Genomic DNA, 25,557 nt, shown 5'->3' with positions numbered 1-25,557 from the left:
CAATCCAATTTATTTTATTTGGCTGTATCGATTACTTGTGTAGAAAATACAATAATCATCTTAAACTTGATTAAAAGTAAAAATCAAGCGATAGGTTTTTCTCCACAAAGTTTAAAATAAAGTTAAATGATTAAAAAGTATTTATTTTTCTATTTAGTGCATTTTAATTTTGTAGCTGATCAACTAGTAACCTCTGTCCTAAACATATTATTGCCCAATTATGAACCTTTTTCAAAATCCCTATTTTAGTAGTTGTTGAACTCATGGAAGAATATTTTTGAAAATCATCTAGCTGTCCGGGTTGTTCTTGCGCTTGCAATCATTTTTTCTTTGACTGATTTTCGTTTTAAATTAAATAATACAACAATATGTTTACAATATTTTATTATTATTTATAATAATTTCTCAACACGTAACGTCACAGAATTTCAAACAGCGAGTAGACATATTAGTGCGGACTATTGTTACTGCGTACTCGTACGCATTACATTAATACTGAATGAACATCCATATTAAGCGTAAAAAGCTCTCGAAAACAACAAACGTTTTGAATTCTATATTTCTAACAACAACGTGGAATGCAAGAGGATATTTGATTATAAATCACGGTTTACCGATCGATATAGTACATAAATAGATTTCATAAAACAACTAAACGCCGTAACGGCCCGCGGGCTAGAACAGCGAACCTGTTATATATTTACAATAGATTGGGCGAACTTTATAAACACCAACCCAGGTCAAACATTCGGACTACCGCCACTGTGACGACTGTGTTTGAACTGCTATTTCAAATAACGGAGAATTGTTAGTCGGCCTTATTGTGCCGTTTACAAGCCACGCCCTTTGTAGGCTTCGCGCTGTCGGAGTTCTAGCCCGCGACACCATCCTCTGGAATCGATGTTGTAATATATTTAACACTACATAATTACTATAACAACACGACCGCCACGAACTGCGCCTGCGCACAGACCCGTTTAAACAACGCTGTTATTACGTATATATGCGTGTGTCATAACGCATACCTCGCTAACAGCACCGCCTTAACGACGCCCGACACTCGATAATATCGATAAAATGCAAAACACTCCAGACTCGAAAAAACTGTCTCAAAACGCTCCGGACGTGAATAGAATACGAAAAAATATATCCTCATATTAATCAATAAATTATAATAAAATGACAACATGAAAACAAGTCGATAAAGATGTCCTCTCGGCTGCGGAGGGATGTCGCGGCGCGGCTCGTGGGCGCTCCCTACTGTACTGTACTGTAGTACGGCTGTGCTTAGTCCTCGAGGTTACGGAAGGCGGCGGACATATCCTCCAACAGCTGGTCGAAATCTGCCTTGATCTTGGCCTCGCCGTCTTTCACTGGGTCCTGGGAGAAAAAAATATATATATCAACAACAGATTCTTTCGCATGTACTTGTCAAAGCAAACTAAACTATATTACAAGTGATGTTGAACAGTGTGACCTGTAGTAACATTAGATTCTTAGCTAAACGCCACAATTATTTCGCCCTGTTTACAGAGACTTTCCCACCCTCACACCCACCAATACAACTGTAAACCAGGATCAGCAGTGGCACGCATTTTATGTTACCGAGCATTGAAGCTCGGCGAGTCTCAGGGAAAACTTCGCCCTGCTTACTGGACGTTCCCTTGATGTCACAAAAAAGTAACTCAATGGAACAACCTACCAAAACGAGCCGATCGCTAATCGATTTTTTTTACGCCCGAAATTAATAATGTATCTACTATCCAAGACTGAAACCTATCTTAGATTGCCGACTATCTTTCGATTGGTCTCCTATCGGCATGCCAATATCTTAACTCGCCTATCCTTGCTTGCCTTCAACGATAGATCGCTGGCAATCCTTTCCAGATGCGTTCCCTCCTGACCATTCCATTTTATGCAGAATATTCCATTCGTAAAAAATACTTTTTGTTTTTCCATACAAACTATTCGTTTCAATATTTGCCTAATTGCGAAAAATAAGACTTGGAGTAATAAATAAATATTTTATGTATTTTAGCCCCTCAAAAGAAATAATTAATAATTAGTACATGTCATATTTAAAATACAAACTTTTTAATTAGTTTCAAAATGGAACGTGAGTAATGTGGTTTTGACATATTTTGACACTGAAGTTTAATACCATTGTTCATAATATATTCATAAATCTTTAAAGGATTTAGTTTTTAGTATGAAGTACGCAGTAAACTCGGTGCCATATAATAATTGGACTCTGTACACATTATCCAGTGTTATGGAACAAATTACAATTCCGTTATACATAATTTTGCATAACTTTAACCGTTTATGCAGCGCACGCAACGGAAGCTCTCAAAAGTAATCAATTTTAGCCGTTTTGGTCCCATTGGTCATAGTGTGATGATATACATATACCCTATAATAGCCATCCTCAATAAATGGGCTATCGAACACTACAAAAATTTTCAATTCGAACCGGAAGTTCCTGAGACCAGCGCGTTCAAACGAACATACTCTTCAGCTTTATATAATAGTATAGATAATGTATGGAAATTTTGCCTGTTTCTATGTTTTAACTTTCAACTAATAAAACTATGTTAATTTGTAATTATTATTTTGAATTACAAATGTAGATAAGCAAATAAAATAAATAGCAGTGATTGTAAAGGTATTTTTATATTACTAAGTAAAGAAGTTATTTGTTAATGCTGTTCTTTCTCCAACATCTTGATTCTCTATATTGTTCTCATAATTAATAATATCAGCAGTTGATAATTCCACTTGGGTTGGAATTTCCTCTAGCCTGTGATTCCGACAAATATTGTGCAAAACTGCAGTTGCAATTATTATTGTTTGAACTTTAGGTAAAGATAAACGCAATGTCAATGCAATCACAGGGAAGCGACGTTTCCATGTACCAAATGTCCTGAAAAAGATAATATAAATATTTCCTATTCCTCAGCAAAAGTTGATGGAATGGAGAAACACCATAGTTCCTGAAAAAACGATGCAATTGCCCCTTGTTAGTAGCTATCTAATAGTTCGGTAGATGCCGGTATTTTGTGTAAATAATGTCAAAAATTATTTATCTTGTACATAGAAGTAACACGAATATACGAGATCAGTTTAACTAACAATGATTGGCAAGCAGATTTCGAAAGCCTAATCAAACGTGAAATCAAACTCATCCAGGGTCTGCATGTAGTTAACTCTTTTCATTACCCGTGATGAAGCGCGACTTTCAGTTTCGCTATCAGTATCGCTAGTCCCTCCAATCACTGTCGTCACTGTCACTAGAGAATATGGATATTTCAATTGCATTTTCGTATCCCTTAAAATCAGTGTAAGCGATATTCAAAACATATTGAGTAAACTGAGGAATTGGTTCGATTGCAAAAAGCGATTGTTTACAACAATCAAATCAAAATATCAAAAACAGGGTAGATAAGAGTATTCGGCGAAGCGTAAACTGTCATTTTCAAACAGAGGGTAATCTATGATCTGTAATCCGTCCTCTCAAAGATCGATTATTGTTAGAGATAGCTTACTGAATCTATGGATTGGTTATTGGCATGCTTTATCCATAAAACGAATGAATTATCAATCTTAGATGGCATACATTGGATTAGGATTGGTTATTAATTTCGGGCGTTAGTCGTTATAGATACTAAGAGATACCTGTAATAATAATGTCCATACCTTGAACTTCATGGAGGAGAGTTGGTAGAGTACGTTGCCCATGGCGTCGCGGATCACGTTCCACGTGACCTTGTTGTCGGACTGGGCCGTGGACTCCACCGCGTGCCGCGACATGTCGTAGAACGAGATGATGTTCTTAAGCATACCCACGGTCTTGTAGAACGGACAGAATCGATCGTATGACGAGTAGCTGCACAAACATACAATTTATTATTATACAGTTATATAAAAAACCGATGCAAAACAATAGACACAAGTTGTTCTGACACTGAATATTAAATATCAACAACAAACTACAAAAAAATACATGTTTTACAATTAAAAACTACTGATACTGATACTGACTGTTCCATTGGCACGCCATTTTACCTGTTCTGTTGCAGGAAGTCGTCTTTAAGCAGTTTGGCGACCTCGAGGGTGATCTTGTCGGTCTCGGCGAGCGAGGCTTTACCGACCAGCTGCACGATTTCTGACAGGTCCTCTTCCTCCTGCAGGATCTCCTTGACCTGTACAATCACATAAGACACGTGACGTTTTTAAGTCTGCTGGAAATTTTACGTAATTGATATAACCTGGTAAGAAAACAAATTAATCAAAACTGAAATGGGTGTTGGTAAGTAGTTTTCTTTTATTATCTAGATGAATTGCCTAAGAACGTCCAATAAATCTCTAATCTTTGTTCCGAAACCGTTACTATATTGTGTCGGATATAGTATTTATACCTTACCCTAGTCCTAAGGGGCACGAATTCGGGGTAGTTCTTCTCATAGAAGTCATCCAAGAGCACGCATGTACTTGCTGTCCCAAACAAAAAATGAAGGTTAACAACTTTAATACAATTAAATATACCCTTAAATACAAACATACACTTAACTCCCGAATAGATAAGATACGATATAAACGAGTTTCGTTCTCAAGTTGCCGTTATTACAATGGTAATAAGTTAGCTAAGAATTAAACTCGTCGAGTTTAATTCTTAGCTAACTTATTACCATTTCTCATTTCGAACAAATCGGAAGATTTAATTCAATTGAATATTTCAAAATCAATTGTTTCGGTTCTAGCTTTAGACTTCACACAATGTTATATAATGACATTAAACATAAAAACAAATATAACCTGTAAGAGATAAGCCAGTTGATGGAGGGGAAGTGCTTCCTCTGCGCGAGTTTCTTGTCGAGACCCCAGAACACCTGCACGATACCCAGCGTGGCCGCCGTCACGGGGTCCGAGAAGTCACCTCCGGGCGGCGACACGGCACCCACGATGGACACCGAACCTGCGATGACACATGGACGTTACAGCTTGCCAACTAACTTTATATTCAAAATATTGTGTACGAAACACCTGTGGATATAACTTTGCAGCCGGTGCATGCGCATGACACACACGAGAATGTAAATACCGCCATCCAAAATATATACAGGGTGTTTTTAAAATTATTAAAATATTCTTATTGATTGATTTATAATGTCACAGGGGCAGAATTATTACTAAATAGTTTTGAGGAAATTTTACTTTCATATTACATATGTCAATATACTACATATATCAATATTTTATATACCTAAGCACCAAGGTTAAACTGACTATTTTATATATGTTTTTATATATGTTTGAAACAAAATCTCATTTGTTAAAAAAATACGATACTGACCTTCCCTGTCAGGGTTTCCGAGACACTTGACTCTACCGGCACGCTCGTAGAAGGAGGCCAGACGGGCTCCCAGGTACGCAGGGTAACCGGAATCGGCAGGCATCTCAGCTAGACGACCTGAGATCTCACGAAGAGCCTCGGCCCAACGGGAGGTCGAGTCAGCCATCATGGACACGTTGTAACCCATGTCACGGAAGTACTCGGAAAGGGTGATTCCTGGTGGAGAAATATTACTTGTATATTAAGTGTTAAAATGAAGGAATATTGATCGAATTCAAAGCAATTTATATTTTTTAAATATACTAACAATACCCACAAAAAAACCAAGATAATTTCTACTAAATTAAAAAATCCTATTAAATTATGGCAACATTTAAAAATTCTATTGGCTGTTATAAATAGTGTGTACACACCTGTGTAGATGGAAGCCTCACGGGCAGCGACAGGCATGTTGGATGTGTTGGCGACGAGGGCGGTACGCTTCATGATGGACTCCGTCACACCCTCAATCTCCACCGTCAGCTCAGGGAAGTCACGCAGTACCTCAGACATCTCGTTACCTGCGTGATCATTACACTTACAATGTAGTTTCCTCTAAAATATTCCCTTTCGAGGGGATCTGAGGTTATTTGAGTTTTAAAATCACGATATTTTGTTATTTACCTATTACCAATAGACTACAAGATCTAATATTTTAAAATATTTTACATCACAAGTATGTTGTCACTTTATTGATAAGGTAAATCATCATAAATCAAATGTAAACAATATAATCCCCATTGTAGTGTAATCTACATTACAATATGTTACGTACCACGCTCTCCGCAACCCACGTAGATGATGACGTCAGAGTTGGAGTACTTGGACAGCGCCTGTGAGATGACAGTCTTGCCGCAACCGAAGGCTCCGGGGATGGCAGTGGTACCGCCCTGGACACAGCTACACCACAAAAAAAATGTTGAAATATATTTCAGTATTATTGAGTTTATAAAAATGATTATAATAATTTTAAATTTTTTAAAGTAATTTTGCAATCTCCCCTGAGACTGAAAAATCTATGGAGATATTAGAGGTGGTGTTTAAATCGTCTTTTAGTCCTTATATATTTAAATGGCATAAGGGTAAAATCTAACCAAAATGGTCCTTCGAGCCGGATATAATCATTGTCGTATATCAAACTATAGATTTAATTTGATCTTTTCGGGAATATAATGATAATACTAACGGGAAGAGGGAGTCGAGTACTCTCTGTCCAGTGAGCAGCGGGTGGTTGGCGGGGAGCTTCTCGGTGACGGGACGCGGCTTGACGCACGAGCCACACCTGCAACATCGTGTACTGCGCCTTCTCGCCGTCGAACTCTGTCTCCAACACTACATCCTGTGGAGTACACGTCGTATTATATCTCAAGATTTATACACAATATAAGTACAATTGTTATCATTTGCCAACAAAAATTGCACATCTTTGAAATTAGCTTTAGAAGGTTCACCCGTATTCGGGATCAATTACATAACTATGATGTCAGCTAATCCTTAAGGCTCTATAATTCTATTTGTAAACAATAAATAAAATTAATTATATTAGCAGAAGTAATTATGATTTGTATATACTCACAGTGACTTTGTAGTTGCCGGCGGGCGCGATGTAGGTGACGGTACCCTTGGCGCGCGGCGGCATCAACATCTTGTGCTTCACGAGCGTGTTCTCGTGCACGATACCGTACAGGTCTCCGCCGGTGATGTGGGAGCCGACCTACACCACCATATACATTTTATTACATTGTTATAATCATTTTGGAATTCCTTTTACATGTTACATTGATATACCATATGTCATAGTACTGTATTATATAATGTAAAAAAAAACAAATCAGATCTTATTCATTGCAAATTTAAATATAAATTTAACTACTCTCGAAAACAATTCAAATGTTACAAAACACGTCCAAAGTTACTTTTATCTTTCTGGGTTGTAGTAATCACCTTAACATTGAGGGGGTTGAATTCCCAGTCAACCTCCCTGGCGAGCGAGGGCACGTTCACACCCTTGGGGATGTAGATGGATTGTGTGAGCTCGTTGATGTCCTTCAGTGGACGCTGGATACCGTCAAAGATGGAGCCCAGGATACCGGGGCCGAGTTCCACGGACAAGGGCTTGCCGGTACGCAGCACAGGGTCACCGACTGTGACACCTGAGGTCTCCTCGTATACCTGGAGAAAAGCAATGGTTATAGCCTGTGATGCACCTTAAATAAACTATGTAAAAATATACTGGAACTAAACAATTAGGATAGACTTTATTTAGAATAGACATTTCTCAATGTACAAATTGGAATATGCAGTCTGTACTTCTTTGTTCATCAATAGTTAATTGTGTAAACCTAGTGTCATTATAATGTCAAATAACATACTCTAGACTCCCTAATTACACCCTCAATTTGGGAAAATATTTTCATTCTCATCCCATACCTATGTTTTGCCCGAAAGCAAAAATACATGATATCTATGTACATTGCACAGCATACCCAAGGAACACAACCTTTAGAATGTCCTATATTTTGACGTTATACAAGTTTGTATTGACATTGTGTTACTAAAGGAAACCACATAGTTACTTCATCAAATAGCACTTAATAAGTAATAATAAAAAATTGTGGGTTTCACAAAATAAACAGCAAAGTCATGGTGTTTACCTGGATGGTGGCCATGTCACCCTCAAGACGGATGATTTCTCCCACCAGCTCGTTGTAACCGACGCGCACCAGCTCGTACATAGCGGATCCGGACATCTTCTCCGCTGTTACGACTGCACCACAAACACCACACATTGGTATAACGAAAGGTCAATATTGGATTTTAATTATTCAATATAGGAATAAGGACCTTATGATATATGTATTAAAGAACCAACCCATTGTCTTTTATTAACAACATAAGATTCAAATATAATTAAGAGCTGTTACATACCAGGACCGGACACCGCAAACACGTATCCGAACCTCTCCTCATTCTCCTCATTGGCGATCGTCTTCAAACCGCCTTTGCTCGCCATTTTGTACTATCTGTGTGTCCTGTTCTGTGGAACAAGTACGATCATTAGTGTCAATTAACAATACCATCAGACTGTTGGTAATATTGTTTCTGATTCTACCAATTTGTGCCATGTTTTTGCAAACTTCATTTATTATCTGTTATTTCATTGCATAATTAAAAACCTCTTAATTAAGAACAGTTCAGTAAAATTATTAACATTTGTTGTAAAATTTTGGTGTATTTTTGGGACCTTTTAGAGTTAAGATTTATTTTATAAAATATTCATTATGGACAAGACACTACACAGGTTTTTAAAATATTTGAATTTTTTAATGTAGCATATCAAATTAATATATACTTTCACTACACAATGAAAAATAATTTTATTAACACATAGATTAGCACAACAATTACCCACAAATCACAAAAAAAAAATTGAAATATTCCACACAAAAACAAAACCTTCCATATTTTTGCACTGTCTGGTTACATAACCTACCTACACTTTATCCAGCAGCGCGCACACGCGACTGAAGCCAGAGAGGCTGTAGATCAGCTGACTACATTATCAGCTGATAACTATTATCAATCAATGTCACAGTGAATGGAGAAATTTACAATATCTATGATTTTTTATGATATATTGAGGTCTTTAACATATTTTTGTTATATTTTAGGCCACTGATTATTTTGATGGCAATATTTTTATGTGATATGTAATTTTCAATTCAATGTGTAGTGTTAAATTTATGGCTCATAGAAGCATTAAAAAATCAACATAATTTCACTTTATTATTGTAATCAAAAACCATGGCCCTACATTTTGACAATATAACATAATTAACAATCATTTATATTTGTGTCAATACTCTCAATTTATTTAAACAAAACAAAATAATAAAACACTATAAACAATTCATTATTGCTACTAGGAGGTAAGAAGATATTATATCTTTGGTTTCATTATAATGTATTTTTTTTACAAATTTTTTGTCCAATGGGCATTTTTAATCCATCATGAACTTTTTTTGAGCGGGCTGTTTTCAACACTCCTATAAGTTATATTTATTATGGAAAATATGTTTCTCTGTTTTATATAGACAACATTCTAGTTATTTATATCCACATAAAAATGTTTGATGCTCTCAATTCTGATGAAACAAACAAATATAACATAACCCAGCTTCCAAATTTATTTAATAGTAATAATAACAGCCCTGTATTATATACTTGCCCACTGCTGAACCCTCCTCTACTAATGAGAGGGATTAGGCCTTAGTCCACCACGCTGGCCTAGTTCGGATTGGTAGATTTCACACACCTTCGAAATTCCTATAGAGAACTTCTCAGCTGTGCAGGTTTCCTCACAATGTTTTCCTTCACTGTCAAATTTATTTACTTATATTTTTTTTAATGCAAACATGGAATTGATGCCACTAGTGTTAAAGGCATCCAGAGACTATGGAAACCATTTCAGGTCTTGTTAGCGGCACACTTAAGCAGGAACAAAGAATAAAAATATATTTCATGCATGCAAAACCAATTTTCCTTCATGACAATATTTTAGATGATACAAACATATACTTATAATTGTCTTAAAGTCCAAAACTGACCTATGTGCAGTATGTCAAGATCCATTAATAAATGTTCTTATTGTTGTGTATTTTTTACTTTGGGCATAGTAACTTAAATTTAGTTTTCACATAGGATTTGTCTTTGGTTAGATTTTGGTAATATCTATTTTAATATTTAAAAATGTTTTCCTATTGGAGAATTCCTAACTTAGGCTCTATTGACAGTAATATTCTTTCCATAATTTTTGCTTATGAAAATCTTGAGCGAGTATTTTGTGTAAAATAATAAGAAAATTTACAATGTTGGCTAGAATTTTATAATGTATTCATTAAAATATTCTTCTAAAGGGAAGGTAAGGTGGTCCATGATCAGCAGCTCACAGTGCATAATTAAAATATATCAAAAACTTCATATCTATAGTCACATGATTACGCAGATACGAAAAAGTAAATTCATCTGCCGGTTAGGTGCCAATTACGTCTTATAAGACCCTACCTTATTTATAGTTAGTAAGTATAGTCCATTGTTCTAATTACAAGTCAAATGAAGATATCTTACGGAACTCTACTGCAGAATAATATATTACCCAAGAATAATCCTCGGGAACTCAAATCAACGTCCTTTCATGATTTATTCTATGAAAAGGAGTGTTTTTTCGGTCACATGATAAAATGGGCGTAAGGTGAATGAATACTAAGAGAAAACAAGAAATATCTACTAATAATGATATAAGTTAATACATATACACATTTTATGCACTATCCATGCAAATTTTAAGAAGAAAATTACCTAAAATCTGCAAATTCTAATGACATTACATGGCAACGAAGTTAGAACGAAGAAGGCAGAATCAGCAACAATCTTACCGAAAATAAACCAAAATTATAACGCGTTCACGGTGATGAAACACATACACCAACAATACAGAATAAATAGTCAGCGAATTCTTATTAGAAAATATAAAAATGAACTCACGAGACGAGAAAGATGGATGAGACGAACCGAGAATGGCGGAATATCACAACTTATCACAAGACCAATGATAAAAATTAAGTCAGCTGACCTAGCTCTATGCCTTATTGTCTGTGATACGCCAAAATCATTGATTTTTGTACAGTGGGTAAAACAAAACTGTTGTTAAAGCATTCTTTCACTATTTGAATTCATACCCTATTGTTCAGACATAAGGACTATAATATCAACAACATATTTCAACTTAAAGACAAATTACTTATACCTCCGAATTGTTTATGGCTGAAACAACTCACGCTCTTCGTCTTGTTTATGGTTTATATCAGTTCAAACTTCAATTTGCTTTTCCATATTTTCCAAAAATAAGTACATACATAATTTTATTAATAATAATTAATATTATTCTATTATTTTCGGAATACATTTAGCATACATTACATCATAATATTTTCATAAATTATCAACGGGTTGATTCCAACTTCGAACCTTCCAACCACAAATGTTCAAAATAAAAGTTACATGGAGAAGCATGTAGGCCTAGTAATTTTATTAGAATCATGAGCTAGATTAGTAAAATCAATCAATAATACAAAAGTTAAAATAATAATATAATAGCAACTTCACAAAATAACATTGAAGGGAATAGCATTCCTAATTTAATAGAGACATGTCCATCTCCATACATAGATCTCCATATATAAATAATAGTACCAAGCAGCTTTCTAACTCAACTAAAGTCTAGTTTTAAATACCATATTTTTCATTACTAGTTTACTATCACAATTCGACAGTAATAATTACACCTATTTTCAATAACAGTTTCTTTGTTGTTCGGTAACTGTTTTAATGAAGCTTTATGCTCTTTAGTGCGATTATGCAAAAGGGAGTGACATTGCTGATCCGCCAAGTCTGCCGTGCAACCAATAATATTTTAGCCCTTGTAGGCAATGACTACATGAGTGATTCTACAAGACGCTGGTTTGAGCTACATAAACTGGTGGATCAGTGAATCGTCCGTTGTATGAGTTACTAACATACCTATAAGAATTGTAATATACTCAAATTATGGGTGATTGTAGTTAAATTTAATTTATTATTTATTTTATAATAAATTTACTTAATTAAATTTAATCTGCAATCAAGGTAAGATAGCACCTGTAACTCTATTAAAGTGCAGTATGCACCCGACGCGACGCCGCTCCGGAGCGATTTACTTTTGCATTGAGAGTATTTTCAACTATTATTCTTGCCTTTCCTAGTTCTACGTAAAGCAATTTAAATATATTTTCATAGATTATTATAATAATATTTTTAGAAACCCTATGTTCGACTTTTGTAAAAACTAAATACATTGAGGAAAGTATATACGACCCTCTGATACATAGATTAAGCAACGGGTCCCTAAGGTATTCTTATCTATTTTAGTTTACAAAAATACAGTTAACCACCAAAAGTAATCATTTTAAAACTGTTTGTAATGTGTCAGTCATGTATTGAAGCCGGCGCGGCAGTTAGTGCGGCACTGGGATACGATATAGTGTCATAGTCTAGACATAGCCTTAATATTTTCCATTATTTACTTACTATGGAATTAATCAATTAATATAATATGTTTACTAACCTCATGGGTCTATTTTGTCGTTGCGACCTTTCGCAAATGTTTGAATGTTATATCATTCATGCTATTTCTGTAAAGTAATTTTATGAAGCACGTACGAACGCACATTCATAAAACAAAGCTGTATACCTTAGATTTCCTTAGTGTACGTTTACAAAAGAATAAACCTTAAAAAACAAAAACGAAAAAGTTACGCTTTCGACGGGGAAATAACGGCCCTTGCATTTTGTGACCGTAATCTTCTTTGTTTTGTATCATTTTAACAAAAATCACCCATTGCCCACCTAAAATCAGTATTCGATAACACAAAACTATTTTGAGGTGTCCAAATCGAAGTTATGTTTATAGCAACACAAGTTGAGTTTATTTTTGTGGTAAATGTACGTACGCAGTGTCTCAAGTGATAGTTTCGACGATGTTTAATATTCTAAAAAAATAAGCTTTTTCAGGTGTAATAAGGACGTTAGTTTGAGTAAATCTTTGTCTTGGCTCCTGCGACACGGGGCCGTTAAAGAAGGCTTACGAATAAGGTACGCAAATAATGCTACGTGGTTCGCTAGCGATGATTGGAGCGAAAAATATTTTTTAATAAAATATTTGGTATAAGTGTATTAGATTACAGTTTTCTTAATCCTATCCTCCATAAATATTTAGAAATGTAAATTATTATTGTCATCGCTCCACTAAACTTTAAAAATAGGTTATGAACGAAAGTCGAACGAGTCATTCATTACAAATGAAAGTGACACACCTATGTATGTATATGTAAATAGAAACCGTTTTGGTATTTGTTTAATTAATATTAATTTCTGTAATATGAAAATACTAATACAAGTAATTGTGAAGACGCGCCTAATTTTGGCGCCGATTGGAAGGCTTTATTCGTGTTTATAAATTTTGACAGACTGTTTATCATCTAATGCTGTGTAGTCATTGGTTTACCGTGGTAAGAAAGCTAGCAACTTTGCATAAAACTACATTCTCGGATAACTAGTAGTACAACATCTAAAATATGTTATTTTTATTATGATACAGTGAAATGTATAAAACCCGTGCTGAATTTCAACTTACCTAAAGTATAGGCTACTCGTATTCGAGTATGAGTATGCATTTGCGGAAAAAGGCCGCGTTGTTTTTTCCCGCGAATGTTTTGGTTATGCATTGGTAACTATCTAGTATTATTAGGATGTTTTTTTTTTCAGAAAAAGTTTGTTACCTATGTTGTCAAGAATCTATCAATAATTGAGAGACATTAAGGGTTTTTTTTATATTTATCAAATCAATAATGTTCATTAAAAAGAGTCCTGATAAAATAATGTTTCTTGATTTTCAACCTAATGCATGGGAGCCATTGAAATTCATTATCTAGAATAGCACATAGGCTATTTTTATCCCAAAAACATAGCATGACTTTTGTCCCAGATAAGCCTTTTCATGCAGACAATGCTACTAGCACAAGCTAGACCTGCATAATGTTCTTGTATTAAGACAAATGATCATTTACTATAATATCCTGAATTGAATATGGATGATAGAGTATTTATTTTTCAGTTTTTAAACACTTACAACTATCTTTTTTCAGTCCTGAAGGATACATAGAAGTTAATCAAATATTGCAGCACAAGAATTTCCGAGGGAAGTACAATCAGTTGGATATTGAGAGGGTGGTTGCCAGCAATGATAAACAGAGGTTCAAATTAAGAGTCAATTCAAATACGCATGCATTGGAAATTAAAGCCAACCAGGGCCATACTCTAACAGTATCTGATGCCGAACTAATTCCTATACTGCAGGTAAGAGTGATGAAAACTACACTTATTTATTGTGATGGTGACTTGTGATGGTATTAAATATCACTCTAATAATCAAACAATAGGTTCTGTTTCTCTTAAATCAGCAAAATTCACTTAAATACAAAACAACTGGCCAAACACTTATTATGCTTTTCTCAGCACAATTTTTGTAGACATACATTAAGCATTGGAATATTTTATTTACATTATCCTCAATGTAAATTTGTGTTTAATATGAAAAAAAATATATATAATATAAATAGCATAACACTTAATGGCATATACCGTTGACACATTTTGAATGGTAACTTTACTTAATTTATATACAATTCCAGCCCATATACAGCACAGTAATTCATGGAACATATTTAAAATGTTGGCCAACGATTAAAGTCAGTGGCCTGCATCGCATGCGCCGGCAACACATACACCTGGCTAAAGGCACTATCGGCGACAGCGCTGTGATCAGTGGCTTGAGAGAAAGCGCACAGGTGTACATCTACATTGATCTCCCTAAAGCCCTGGCTGATGGATTAAAGTTTTATGAATCAGAGAATGGAGTAATACTCACTGCTGGTGACCAAAAAGGATATTTGACGCCAAAATATTTCTTGAAGGCGGTTAAAGTCAGCACTGGTATGTTGATTTTTTTTTTACTTAACTATTAAACATAAGACCATCTGTGAATTTACTATATAAAAGTCTCACACAGGATGTTCGTGTGATAAGAAATAGCTTATATGTATGTTTAGCCTGGGATATGGTCTGCTAGTTTATAATTACGTATTCACACATTTTTATCGCCTAGTTTAGGGGCCGTTCAAGTATTAAATAAAGCAATTTTCGACCCCCCCCCTCCCCCCAATTAACGCGTCGTAACGTTTTCCTGTAATTTGGTCACATTTTACAGATTTACATGAAATATGGTATGGAGATAATTTGAGAACCTGGAAAGAACATAGGCTTTCTATCCCGGGAAAGTACATAGCGTGACATTTGTAACGGAAAACTTTATCCTAGAAATACTTTTTCACGGGGGCGAAGGCGCGGGCAAAAACTAGTTTATATATATTTGGATAGAACTCGTAAATACAAGCTGATTGAAATAAATCATAAATTTTTAAAGACCTTCATTTATAAGTTTTTGTAATTATATTTTACTTAAAAATAATACTTAAACGCTTCGAAATACAAATACAAATGTTGCTACATTGAAACGCACTGCCGTTGGCACCACCAAGCTTTGGAATAGTTTTCCGGGCACAAGTTTCCTTCCTATAATCCTGAGTTCTTCCGCCGTAGCGTGACGAAGCATCAGTAGGCCGACATAATGAAGTCGAATGGCATGAGATAGCCATCTGTTACAATTCGATACTTTACCTGGACGCCATCGTGCTTACCGTCAGTTGCAGCTTTGCCATTCCAAGAATAAAAAAAAATGTAATGGTCTAAAATTTGTCTTTTAATGATTCCAAGCTCCATATTCTTCCCCACTTTATTTTCCAATAACTTTGAGGTTGGGTGGAATTTGTTCGATATAAAGAACCAGCGCCCATACAAAAAAGCGGACATGTCCTTTGTGCCAAAAAACTTTTATTACTAATCTTACATTTAATTACGCAGTTTTGCTGACTTGGCTTTGTCTTTGCATACATTTTTGGCTTCATCCACCATTATTACTCTCATGCATTCTCCTTTTTAAGCATTTTTTTTTACTAATAAACTCTTTAAATAAAATAACATTTATCTAACCAATGCATTTAGAAACGAAAATGTATCTGAAACCAAACAGTTTACTTCACATAAAACTGCATTATCAACAAAAAAAATGTAAAATAAAATCAACCGTAAAAATACTAACCAATATTGACAACAAAAACAAGATAAAAATGACGCAAAGTACAGTCGAGGTATTCCCCATACAACTTAAATAAAAGGGTTGCCAACTTGCGAGAACAAAATAAAAATGACGTTCAATACAATCAAGAGATTCCCCGTAAATTATAAACGAAAAGGGTTACCGACTTTAGGGGATTTTAATTCCCTATTTAATTATTAAAATAGAAAAACCAATGTTACGTAAATTGTTGTACGAACCCTCTCCCGCCCCTGTAACGTATCGTAACGTTTTACAAGATCCCCCTCCAGCCAAATTGCGTTACGTAATACTTGAACGGGCCCTTAGCCAGACAAAGCAACAATTTGTAAAATAAAACATACTAACATAAATATACTATAAACCTAATCTAAAGTGTGTTATCAGAAAACATCTTGAATATATACTACATTCCATTAGAAACCCTTAGTAGAAACTAACTGATTCTAAAGTTATAAAGAAAGATAAAGAGAGGTATCAGAACTAAAATTATTATGCTATTAATAATTTTTTCAGCTATTATCTATTTGTAGCATTAAAGCTAGTTACTTAGCTTGGGTATAAATCTATTTGTAAGATAATAAATTTTTCAGCTATTATCTATTTGTAGCATTAAAACTAGTAACTTGCTTGCATATAAATCTATTTGTAAAATAAAGGTTCACATTTATGAAAAATATTTTGAATTAGTTTCTTTCTGCTTGTTTTAAAAATGGCTTCACCATGTTATTAGTGATTTTGACAATGTTGAGGAGAGTGATGTTAAAATTTTATTCAAATTAAAAACTTTCTACTAAAAGTAGACAAAAAATCCAGCAGCAACAACAACAAGCATTGATATTAATAACTAAATTTCTGCATAAGAATCGGTGGGGATAATAATATTGTGTTAGAAAACGATACTGATAAATTAAAGAAAAAAAGTTAGTATGATAATAAAAGGCTGTTCAAATAAATAGACAATAGGTTAAGCGTATAAGGTGCGATAAATAATAATCGCATGTAAATTTTAGGTAATGATTGTTAAGTTTTATAAATTTAGAAAGCAATTTTATATTTTTTGGGGGAAATCTCTAATCAATAAATATTTATAAAGCGGGAAACTCAGCAGAAAGAATGTCATAAATAGGAAATAGGACTCTTGGAAAATATAAGAAAAAGTGTTACAGGAAACCTTCATACAATATTGCATTAGTTTATCAGTTACTAGTAATATATCTACATCCAAAGTTAATAGTATTAACTTTCAAAATATTATAAATTTTTCCACAAACAGCAATTTGCATTACACAAGGTGAAGGTGTAGTCCCTTAATCTATTTTTTTACGTACATTTGTAATGGCTAGATTGTCTCATTTGTTAATGTATAATATGAAAACAACAATTAATATTGAAAAAGTGAAACCAGTTTTTTGTTAGCAAGTGATTTGTGAATGAGTTTGTTTTTTGATATGATGTTAGCAATTTGTGGTCATTAATGGTGAGTGGTGACTATAAAATAGAAATTACATTTAGTTCAATTTATTATCCAGTTACGTGTTTGAAAATCAACTTGTGCTAACTCTAAATGTATTTTTTTTATATTTTTTGTGAATGTGTGTATGTATATTACTGTTTTATTGGGGCAGTGGTGACTAGTGACGTACATTTGTTAGTAAATGTAGATTCAAAAAAAATATTGAGCTAATACAATATTAACAAAATATTTCAGCTTTGTGCATGATTAAAAATTATGATTACCATTAAGCAGTAAACTTATCAAATAAAATATGAAACAATGAATGTCTCAAGGTGACGAGTGCGGCGAAAGTTGTGTATTGTTATTATATTAAGTTATATACATAATTAATATTATAATGCGAGTAGTTCATTGCGTCATTTAATTGAATGAGACATCATAATGTTGATACAGGTGAACTTCTATACCCATGAGCAATGGAATCGTGTTCGGGCGCGGCTTCGTCGAGTGCGGCCGCCCCGCGCTCGCCCGGCCCCCGCCCCCGCCCCCGCCCCGCTCCACCCTCCACTGTCGCGATAGCCCCCGCGTCTCCGGCCCGGCGTGCAGATGTCCCTGCGTCCCCGGGCAGGCGGGCAGACGTTCCTGCGTCTCCAGGCCGGCGGGCAGAGGTCCCTGCGTCTCCGGGCCGGCGGTCAGACGCTGCGGCATCCTCGGGGCGGTGCGCGGGCGCCCCCGGGTCCCCCGGCGCGGCCGCAGCCACCCCAGGCCCGTCGACTGGCGGCGGAGGGGGCGGAGGGGGTCAATCGCCGCGGCACCGCATCAAGCCGCGGTTCCCGCGCCCGGAAGCCAGCATCCCGAAAAACGTACCCGGCACGCCTGACTCCAACAGAGTTATCGTTAGTGGTCAGTACAGCTGTCTACTTGGTTTTTATCCTAGAAACCTGACTACATTAGATCTTATGGTCAGTACTATTAAGATAACATGTTTGATTAGTGCAAGACTTATCTCTCGACGGCCTCCGGATTAAGCACACTGCAGGCTTCTTATTGAATGCACCCTGACTAAAGCACTACAAAAAAGTGTAATAAACATTATCTGTTTGTTGCTTGGAGATGTAGGGTATTATTGACATCTCGTGGCACGCATGCTACACATTGACTAACTACAAGATATTGCATATGTTTAAAATTAGGACTATGAATACTACAATTATTTACATTTTATTATTACATTTTCTCTATAGACTATCCAGTATACACACAGCCGCAAGATCTGCTGCGAATCTTCGCCAAAATCGGCAACGTGAAGGTGAACTTGGTAAACACGAAATGTTCGATCCTGACATACCCCACGGCGGCGGAGGCGGCCGCGGCGCTAGAGTTCAACAAGACCAAGACTATCTACGGATCCTTCGTCACCGTGCGACCCTACAACGAGAAGATCCTGCTCGAAGAGGGCAGGCAGGCCATGAAGAATGATTACTACAAGAAGAGGAAACAGAAGCGGAAAGGTTCGTTTTCATATCTACTACCCGAACCGTAACCAAGATGCTTTTCTACAATCGGCAACGCTTATAGAAAACAGAAAACATATATAGGAGTGACATATCCTATGGATAATTGTACCGTTATTCCATTGTTGTACATAATGTTAATGATAGTACAAACACTTCTTGGCTATGGTCGCTGTAATATATGTATAAATAGTAGTAGGCCTGGATGGGAATGGGAAGACTTGACATACCTTATCAGCCGATGATACACAGTAACGGAATTGGAAATATAGTAATGCAAAGGTCACCAATAACATAGGTCCAGTGAAAACATAAGGCACTGCTATTTCATCTGTGTCATGGTGTAAGAATGTAATATTTTAATTCTAATTATTAATTACGCAAGGAAAAACCATTTCATCGAGAACTTGATGTATTCTGTCAATGTACATCTTTTCTTTATAAAGAACAATACACCAAAAAGATTATAACATAAAAGTTCACAAACTTCTTATTAAAATAAATACCACACGGAGAAATACACTTTACAGTTTGCTATTTATAGTTTCAGACTCAGAACACAGAAAGTACACTTAAGCAGAAGGTATGAGCACAGTATATTATAGTTTAGAGTGAAGAAGCGACAGATATTAGACAGCTCAAGAGCGCAACACATACAAGCAGAAAGAATAAAAAAAATCTCACACATAAATAAAAATAATGAAAACACTCACTGTACATTTTACACTCAAGACAAAGTTCTAACTCATTGCTATACTTAGAATATTTTGTTTTACAGTTCCAACAATAGACCCGGTCAAGTTGGACTTGTCCGGTGACTTTCACCAACAGCTGGACAACACGCTGGGGGCGGTGCGTTTCAATCAAGAGCAGGTAGCGGCTCTCAGCAGGCTCTACGTCGACTTGGAGCGGGTTATGCAGACACTCTGGCCTGGTGAGATTTTATTATTTTATTTTTAAATAGGCACGGCAAATGGCACCTGATGATAGGAGTTGGGTGCAGATAGTGTTGAATGACGAGAGATGATTACTCCTCGCTAGTTAACCGAATTATGTAGGCCTTTTTGAAACCATATCCACAAGCTGGTCCCAGCTATGGACTATGGCGTGGGTTGTAGTTACGTTGCATATCGTTACCGTCTTCAAAAGACGATTCCGAGCGGAAGCGTTATCGTAAGATTATATTTTCTCGACTTGTTTAGGACCGGAGACCGGGCAGCAGGTACTAGTCAACTTTAACAAACGATTTGTGTTTCAGGTTGCACAGCATTCCCCTTCGGATCAATAACGACGGGTCTCGGCATCAAGTCTAGCGATGCCGACTGCTACGTGAACGTGCCGCCGCAGTTCCGACATCCCAACGCGAATTTCGTCACTAAGGCCAAGCGGCTTCTTCAACAACATCCCAACACCTTCACCGAGATACTCTCCATACCCAGGGCCAACACACCCATAGTGAAATTCTACCATGTACCCACTGCAACATACTGTGATCTCACATTCAAAACGCCTCTCGGGGCTCAGAACAGCAAGCTCATAGCGTTCCTGCTGCATTCAGACCGAGACTTATACCGATGGCAGTCTTCATCAAATATTGGGCGAAAGTTCACGATCTCACTGGTACCGGTAAACTGACAAACTACGCGCTCACCATGATGATCATATTCTACTTTCAACAGCCGCACGTGGCCATACTGCCGTCCGTGGTGTGGTTGCAGAGAGATTCCGCCAACGACTACATAGTGGACTTCTGGAACACTGGGTTCATGTGCAAGAAAGAATTCTTTCCTCCAACCAAGAACAGAGCCAACATAGCGGAACTGCTGGGAGGATTCTTCAAATATTATTCTCTGTTTAACTTTGACGAGCTTATTGTCTGTCCATACTTGGGTTTCCCAATAAAGAAAATGGTGTTCCAAGACCTTTATGCGTTACCAAACGAGTTCGACCGGTACCGCTGTAACGTGTTGCAGGGTAATGTGTTGCCTTTGCGACTCAACACGCCCATGTGCGTTCAGGATCCGTTCGAGCAGAGTCACAATGTCGCGTCCGCCATCACGATGCGGCTGGCGGGCGACCTCAAGGAATACTTCAAATTCACCGCCACCGCATTCGAAGAAGATAAGAATAATAACTATGCTGAATTCCTAAAAATAATTCTTCTACAGAAACCGAAGCTAATACGCAACAAGTCGCAACCCGAGTTTAGAGTAAATCTGTTCCCGCGGATCATCTCGGCGATCGACAGCCCCGACTGGAAGACGGTCGCCAGAGATATGATATTCACAATATTCGAAAAAATGTTGAAGATCAAGCTCGGTAAAGTAGAAGAGAAAGTGAATCCAGACACCATGAAGGAGAAGGAGAAATATTCTGGCTTGCTGACAAAAGCAATATGGAAAAGGAAACAGTTGAATAAACTGTACTCAATCATGAACTTGAACTTCCAGCAGAGACAGGAGCGCATCACCGAAGAGATATTGAACATCGACCAAATTGATTTGAACATTATGTTTCAATTAGTGTTGACGTTCAGTCACGAGCCGCGCAGTGTAGTGTTGTCGCTGCGCTGGCTCTCCGGAGAAGGGGAAGATTATCGAGAATTTGGTAAATTCTTCCTTACCATTACACAGAGCTGGTTCATGCATCAGTTGAGAGTACAATATGGATCCGGCATAGACAAAGATAAGAATGACTTACAGGAGTCTGACCCGAATGAGTCTCTAGACTCCGACGACGACTCGCCCAGCTCAGGTGAAGCTCGCAAAGAGTCCGAGGACCGAGAGGCGTCCCCCACTACGCCCTCCCCCACTACACCTTCCCCCACTACCCCCTCCCCGACGGATAACCGCAAAGGTTCCCCCTCCCCGCCCTCATCTGACACTAAATGACATTTCTTTACGTAATGTAAAAATCGATTTATTAGTTATAGTGAATACAAAATAATACTGTTAAGCTGAATCATATGACGATTTATAATTTGTAGAATTTTAATTCGAACTTACACTATTGTTTGATTTTTTATCCTATTTACCCCGTGGTGTAGTGAAAGAAATTGTCTGGTAATGTAAGGATGTGGAGATGAACGATAAATCTTGGCTGCTGTTTCGATATTATAGTACGTATTTGGTCACAGCAATAATAAGTAATTTTTACACTATTTTCTATTCCAAAAACAATGGAACTGATATAACTTTTATGAACACAAAATAACTGGGCAGTGCAGCGCCTCCAACGCGGTTTTACCACATCAATACGGCGCTCTAATGGTTTTTTAGACTGCAAATTATCTTTAACTGGCGCGCCCTCTCGTAGAAGTAGAAACGAATTGTTCAAAGCTGTAGGGTCGGGTAAGAGCCTTAACCTGATCTCCTGTTAATATAGATAAATCGGTTTACTCGGCGGGCTAACTGCATCGCAAAAATTCACCTAATCTTGTTTTATATAGGAACATGTAAAATTATGTAAGTGACATAGTTTACCAGTTACCACCATGACCGCGGCCATTAGAGATATACGGCATTGAATCGCTCTTTTATACTACGTAGAGTAAGTAATATACTACATAAGACTAAACAAAATATGACGACTATTAAGCTTTTGTGTTGGAGTCTGGCCTCTATATTAAACGTACTCTATGAGTGCATTTCTTTTTATGCGGACACGACAAAGTGACTCCACTGCATCTCATGGTAAGTGGAGTGGGGTCCAATAGAATATCGACTGACGAAAGATGATTAGCCCTCTACAGGCAACATAATATGCCGGCCTGTTGAAATCTAACCTGATTATTTGTAATCTGTCAATAACAGCCTAGCGCAACAAGGAACAAAAAATCTTTTGTATGGAATTGACATGGCATTTAACCCGTCATGACTTGTCAAACAGCTACGCGTGTGACGGAAAAATAACCTTATTATGTAGTATATAAGGTTATAATCCCGTGACACACGCAAATGTCATGTAGCTGTCTTGGCTCGCCGGCGAGCCACGAGAGACCAAGAGTTAATGGCGGATACTGCTATCTCTCTCTCTCAGTACAGTTTCTCTTTCTATTCCTCACCGCCATTATTATTGTTTGTTGACTTCCTGACGTTTTGGAATACATTTGTGTTTTATTGATTTATGTTTGTATTATTTGTTATTCAAACAAGTAAAAATATACCAAAAGTGTTTTTGTTGGTGTAAGTGAATACGTTTTAAAGACATGCCACCAAAAAACGTTTCATTACGTGTGAAATTTGTGGCGATCGAGCCAGTCGAATAAATCACAAAAGCAGAATATTTATGGCGAAATTTCCATTGGATGAGGTCAGGTAAGCATTAATTAGATGTTTTTAGTCATCGCGCAAATAAAGTAGCTTAGAAATAATGAAAATTCTCATTTTCTAATTACCATTATGTTACTAGTGATGTTGTTATTATTATCGATACCTGTTTAAATTTATTAATCAATTTGCCCTCCGTGGTTTCACCCATTTAGGTCCAGATTCTGTGGGAACATAGTGATAAAAAGTAGTAATTCGAACTATCTATATACCAAGTTTAATCGCAATCATTTTAGATTTTTTTGCAGGTACGAATAATAAACATACGATTGCATGCACACGCTTTATAATATTAGTAAGATGATGACTGATCATCAGGACAAAAAATACTAAAGTCGTGTATGTGTGTGTGTGTGTGTACTTAAAAATGCGCTGAGCAATCAATATGCCTGGTCACTGTTTATGATTTTAGGCTTAAATATAATTTAACTCTTGGTCTCTCGTGGCTCGCCGGCGAGCCAAGACAGCTACATGACATTTGCGTGTGTCACGGGATTATAACCTTATATACTACATAATAAGGTTATTTTTCCGTCACACGCGTAGCTGTCAATGTTTGGCGGCAAACATTCAGCTACCTGTACATATTTGAAAATAAAATTTTGACAAGTCATGACGGGTTAATAAGCAATTTATTTACAATTAAAAAATATTTCCAGATGCCGAAAGTGGGTTCAGGTTGTGGGAAAAGAAGATTTGATATATGTTCCCAGAGAAAAGCTGCATACTCTGAAATATGTGTGTGGTTCTCACTTTAACAACAAAGACTTTAATAAAAAGAACAATCGCCTTAGAAAGTCAGCCATACCATCGGAAAATTTGAAAGCTGATCCACTTCCTGATGAAATGTTTGAATTTCCGTGCCATGTTTTTATAAACAATGAGTGTGACAAAGAAGTGTCACCATCCTTTGACTTTATAATTAAATATTCTCATTGTACCTTGACCTATCATATTAGCCTACATGGTGAATGAAGGATTTTATTTTAAAATACAATTATTATTCAACATGTGAAAGCTTTTCATTTTATTTCGAGTCCTCATTTTAGTCCAGCCTTGTAATTAATTATAGTGCTAAAATGTTCACTATATAGCGTGAGTTGGATTGATAATGTGGACTCGAAAATACATTATATGAATTTTATCAAAGTAGCATTAGCGTCGATTCCCACCCAGTAGAATTTATCGATATCGATAAAAAGTACTCACTACTATGTATTTTGTTCAGTTGGTAGTATTGTTATTTGACGTTCCTGACGTATTTTTCCGTGATATTGGTATTGATACGCCATGTAAATTCGATTTTATTACTTTGTATTAAGTCCAGTGTTGCCAGAAGGTTACATTTCTTACATTTTTCGTTACTTTTGACCCCCTCGCGTAACATGTAAGTAATTTTTATATTTAAGGCAATTTTCGTAACTTTTGAAAACAACGAGATATGTAATACAACATTTTTATTGTAAACAGTTTACGAACGCATTTTTATTCAACGCATCCAAATTGAACACGCCTAAAACTGGCGGGTCTAAAAGTATTTCACTCCATATCACACTCAGAGATGGCTCGCCATGACAAAATGAAACGTATCTTGCATATATTAAAACTTGATTTTGCTTGAGTGTGTGCGCGCACACTTCCTACTTTGCGAGTCCCCGCGGTTTCGGATCTACAAAAATGCTTGCTAAAAACGCGTAAATAAAAAAAAAACAATAATGTAACTTTTGCAGCAAAAATGTAACTTTTCTGGAAACAAAACGTAACTTACGACTCAAGGGCCCTGGCAACACTGATTAAGTCCTGTCTCAACGTAGTGATTATATTCTCTTTGGTCAATAAGATATTGAGACCGACCGCAAATGAAAAACTATACCATATCCAGCAATTAGTCGGCATTTAAAGGAAAATTTATTGTGTAATGAATGAATGAAACTTCCTTTTATTTATTTTGTTTGTGTTGTATGTAATTTTTTATTATATAATCCGAAATAACGCTGTATTTTTATAATTTTAATCTGGTAACTGTGATACACAGT

At 36.3% G+C, this 25,557-nt stretch overlaps 1 protein-coding gene and 1 pseudogene across 1 annotated transcript; one reads left to right on the top strand and one right to left on the bottom strand.

The window, feature by feature from the left end:
• Positions 1-367: 367 nt before the first annotated feature.
• LOC119189001 lies at positions 368-11,086 on the bottom strand (annotated as a pseudogene).
• Positions 11,087-12,708: 1,622 nt separating this feature from the next.
• On the top strand, positions 12,709-22,197 carry LOC115446154. The gene is given in 8 exon segments (XM_030172718.2): positions 12,709-13,081; positions 14,134-14,344; positions 14,680-14,980; positions 18,133-18,582; positions 18,924-19,190; positions 19,972-20,127; positions 20,452-20,748; positions 20,751-22,197. Coding segments are annotated over 5 exon segments (2,481 nt in total). The 5' UTR covers positions 12,709-13,081; positions 14,134-14,344; positions 14,680-14,980; positions 18,133-18,155; the 3' UTR covers positions 22,085-22,197.
• Positions 22,198-25,557: the final 3,360 nt, after the last annotated feature.

Source organism: Manduca sexta, chromosome 11 (genome assembly GCF_014839805.1).
Source record: "Manduca sexta isolate Smith_Timp_Sample1 chromosome 11, JHU_Msex_v1.0, whole genome shotgun sequence".
In the NCBI taxonomy this organism is placed as follows: Eukaryota; Metazoa; Arthropoda; class Insecta; order Lepidoptera; family Sphingidae; genus Manduca; species Manduca sexta.
The sequence above is the reverse complement of the archived record's forward strand: the minus strand, read 5'-3'. Positions and strand labels throughout refer to the sequence as shown.